Source organism: Trichechus manatus, unplaced genomic scaffold, assembly GCF_000243295.1.
Source record: "Trichechus manatus latirostris isolate Lorelei unplaced genomic scaffold, TriManLat1.0 scaffold00008, whole genome shotgun sequence".
Classification (NCBI taxonomy): domain Eukaryota; kingdom Metazoa; phylum Chordata; class Mammalia; order Sirenia; family Trichechidae; genus Trichechus; species Trichechus manatus.
Genome location: NW_004443944.1, coordinates 1,750,444 through 1,752,136, shown reverse-complemented (window position 1 = coordinate 1,752,136; position 1,693 = coordinate 1,750,444). Strand labels below are relative to the sequence as shown.

The following is a 1,693-nucleotide window of genomic DNA, read 5'->3' as shown; positions in this document are numbered from 1 at the left end:
TAAGAAGTTCCATCACAGAAATCTCAGGAGCATCGACAGATGGCTAGAGGCATCACCTTCAGAAAGGCTTCCGAGGGATAACTGGCTTCAGTGGGCAGTGGGGCTGCCTCGCAGGGTTTAAGAGAACAGTTTGGTGTCACTGGCTCTGACGGATGTTTCTAGACCTGTGTCTGAGCGTTCTGGCCAAGCCCCCCCCGGGTGGTGCCTGGCAAGCATGAAGGCGGGCTCAATGCATCCTTCCAGGGGCTGGGTTCCTGGAGGGCGTGGGGCAGGGCTGCCAGTGGCCTTCCCCGCCCAATGGCTGGTTTCGGTTGGTGGTCAGATCTGCTCACGAGGTGTCTGTGTGTGGTCAGCGCCATGCTGAGTACAACACTGTGGACGTTGGAGTTCAGACTTGGGATCTGCCGAATCCCACGGCACAGCCAGGGGGCTAGGAGTGCGTGCAGAGGGGAGGTGGCCTATGCGTTGCGTGGCAGGGCAGCACCTGCCTGTTTCCCTGACTCGGCTCGTTTTCTCGTCCCTGCTCTCCCCTCCTCCTTTGTCATGTTTCTTACCTAGGGAAGACCTGGGATTCAGGTTCATATCCGAGCAGGTCAGCCACCACCCTCCCGTCAGCGCCTTCTACTCGGAGGGGCTCAACCAGGACTTCATCTTCCACGGCTCCATCTACCCGAAGCTGAAGTTCTGGGGGAAGAGCGTGGAGGCAGAGCCCCGCGGGACCATCACACTGGAGCTGCTGCAGTGAGTGGGGCGCCCCCACCTTCTGCCTGGAGAGCCAGCTGTGTGCTATTCGCCAGGAAGGAAACCCACTTTTGTTAAGTGTGAAGGCTTCCTTCGATGGCAGATGCTTGTCCATTCTCCACTGAGGTGCTGGGGCTGTCCAGCAGCAGCAGGTTCTTCAGCTGAGAGCTTTGTCTGAGATGCCTGGTCAGGGTCGGGTGGATCCTGGGTGAAGTGCTGCTCATGTCTGATTGCTGTTGGAATTCCAGACCCTTTTTCCCCACTATCCTGATGTGCGCTAGCCACTTACGTCAGTTACCTTCTCTGTAGAACAAACTGAGTGGCTTCAGACTGCAAACCTTACTGTCTCTCACAGTTTCCAGGGTCAGGAACTCAGGGCAGCGTAGCTGGGTGGTCCTGGCATGGGATAAGAGAAGAGGGGGTGGGTGTGTTGTTAAAAGCCACAGACCACTCCCCCAGTAGCCGTGTCCCTCCCGTGAGCCACCCCAAGTCAGCAGACCGCCAGGGACATGTGCGAGCACACAGCCGCCCTGGCGTGTGCTGGTGAAGTGCCTTTCTTTTGAGGGCCTGACAGGAAGGCCGTTTCTCCTTGCCTCACTCCTCTTTTCTTGCCTATTAGCTTGTTCTGACGTTTACGTAGGAAGCTTTATTGATGTTACAAAGGAAAGGAGAAATACATTTCAAATGAATGCTTAATAAAAGCCGCCGTTCATTCGGGGGGAGCTGCAAGGCGCTCAGTCTCTACCAGCGTCGGCTTCCTGGGTCACACAGGACCTGTGCCTTGCTGGCCTCTGACATGCGTGTGCCTGGCCCCTTCCACAGGCAGAATGAAGCCTACACGTGGACCAACCCCACCTGCTGCGTGCACAACGTGATCATCGGCAAGCTGTGGATCGAGCAGTACGGGACGGTGGAGATCTTAAATCACAGGTACCTGCCGTCATGGCCGGGG

General features: G+C 57.1%; 1 protein-coding gene across 1 annotated transcript in view; it reads left to right on the top strand.

Annotated features, from left to right (window-relative positions):
- Nucleotides 1-1,693, top strand: part of OSBPL2 (oxysterol binding protein like 2) — a 52,799-nt gene that overhangs the window by 35,108 nt on the left and 15,998 nt on the right. The window contains exons 7-8 of the mRNA XM_023741413.1: nucleotides 559-741; nucleotides 1,564-1,680. Of these exons, the coding sequence (XP_023597181.1) occupies nucleotides 559-741; nucleotides 1,564-1,680 (300 nt within the window). The remainder of the gene's footprint in view (nucleotides 1-558; nucleotides 742-1,563; nucleotides 1,681-1,693) is intronic.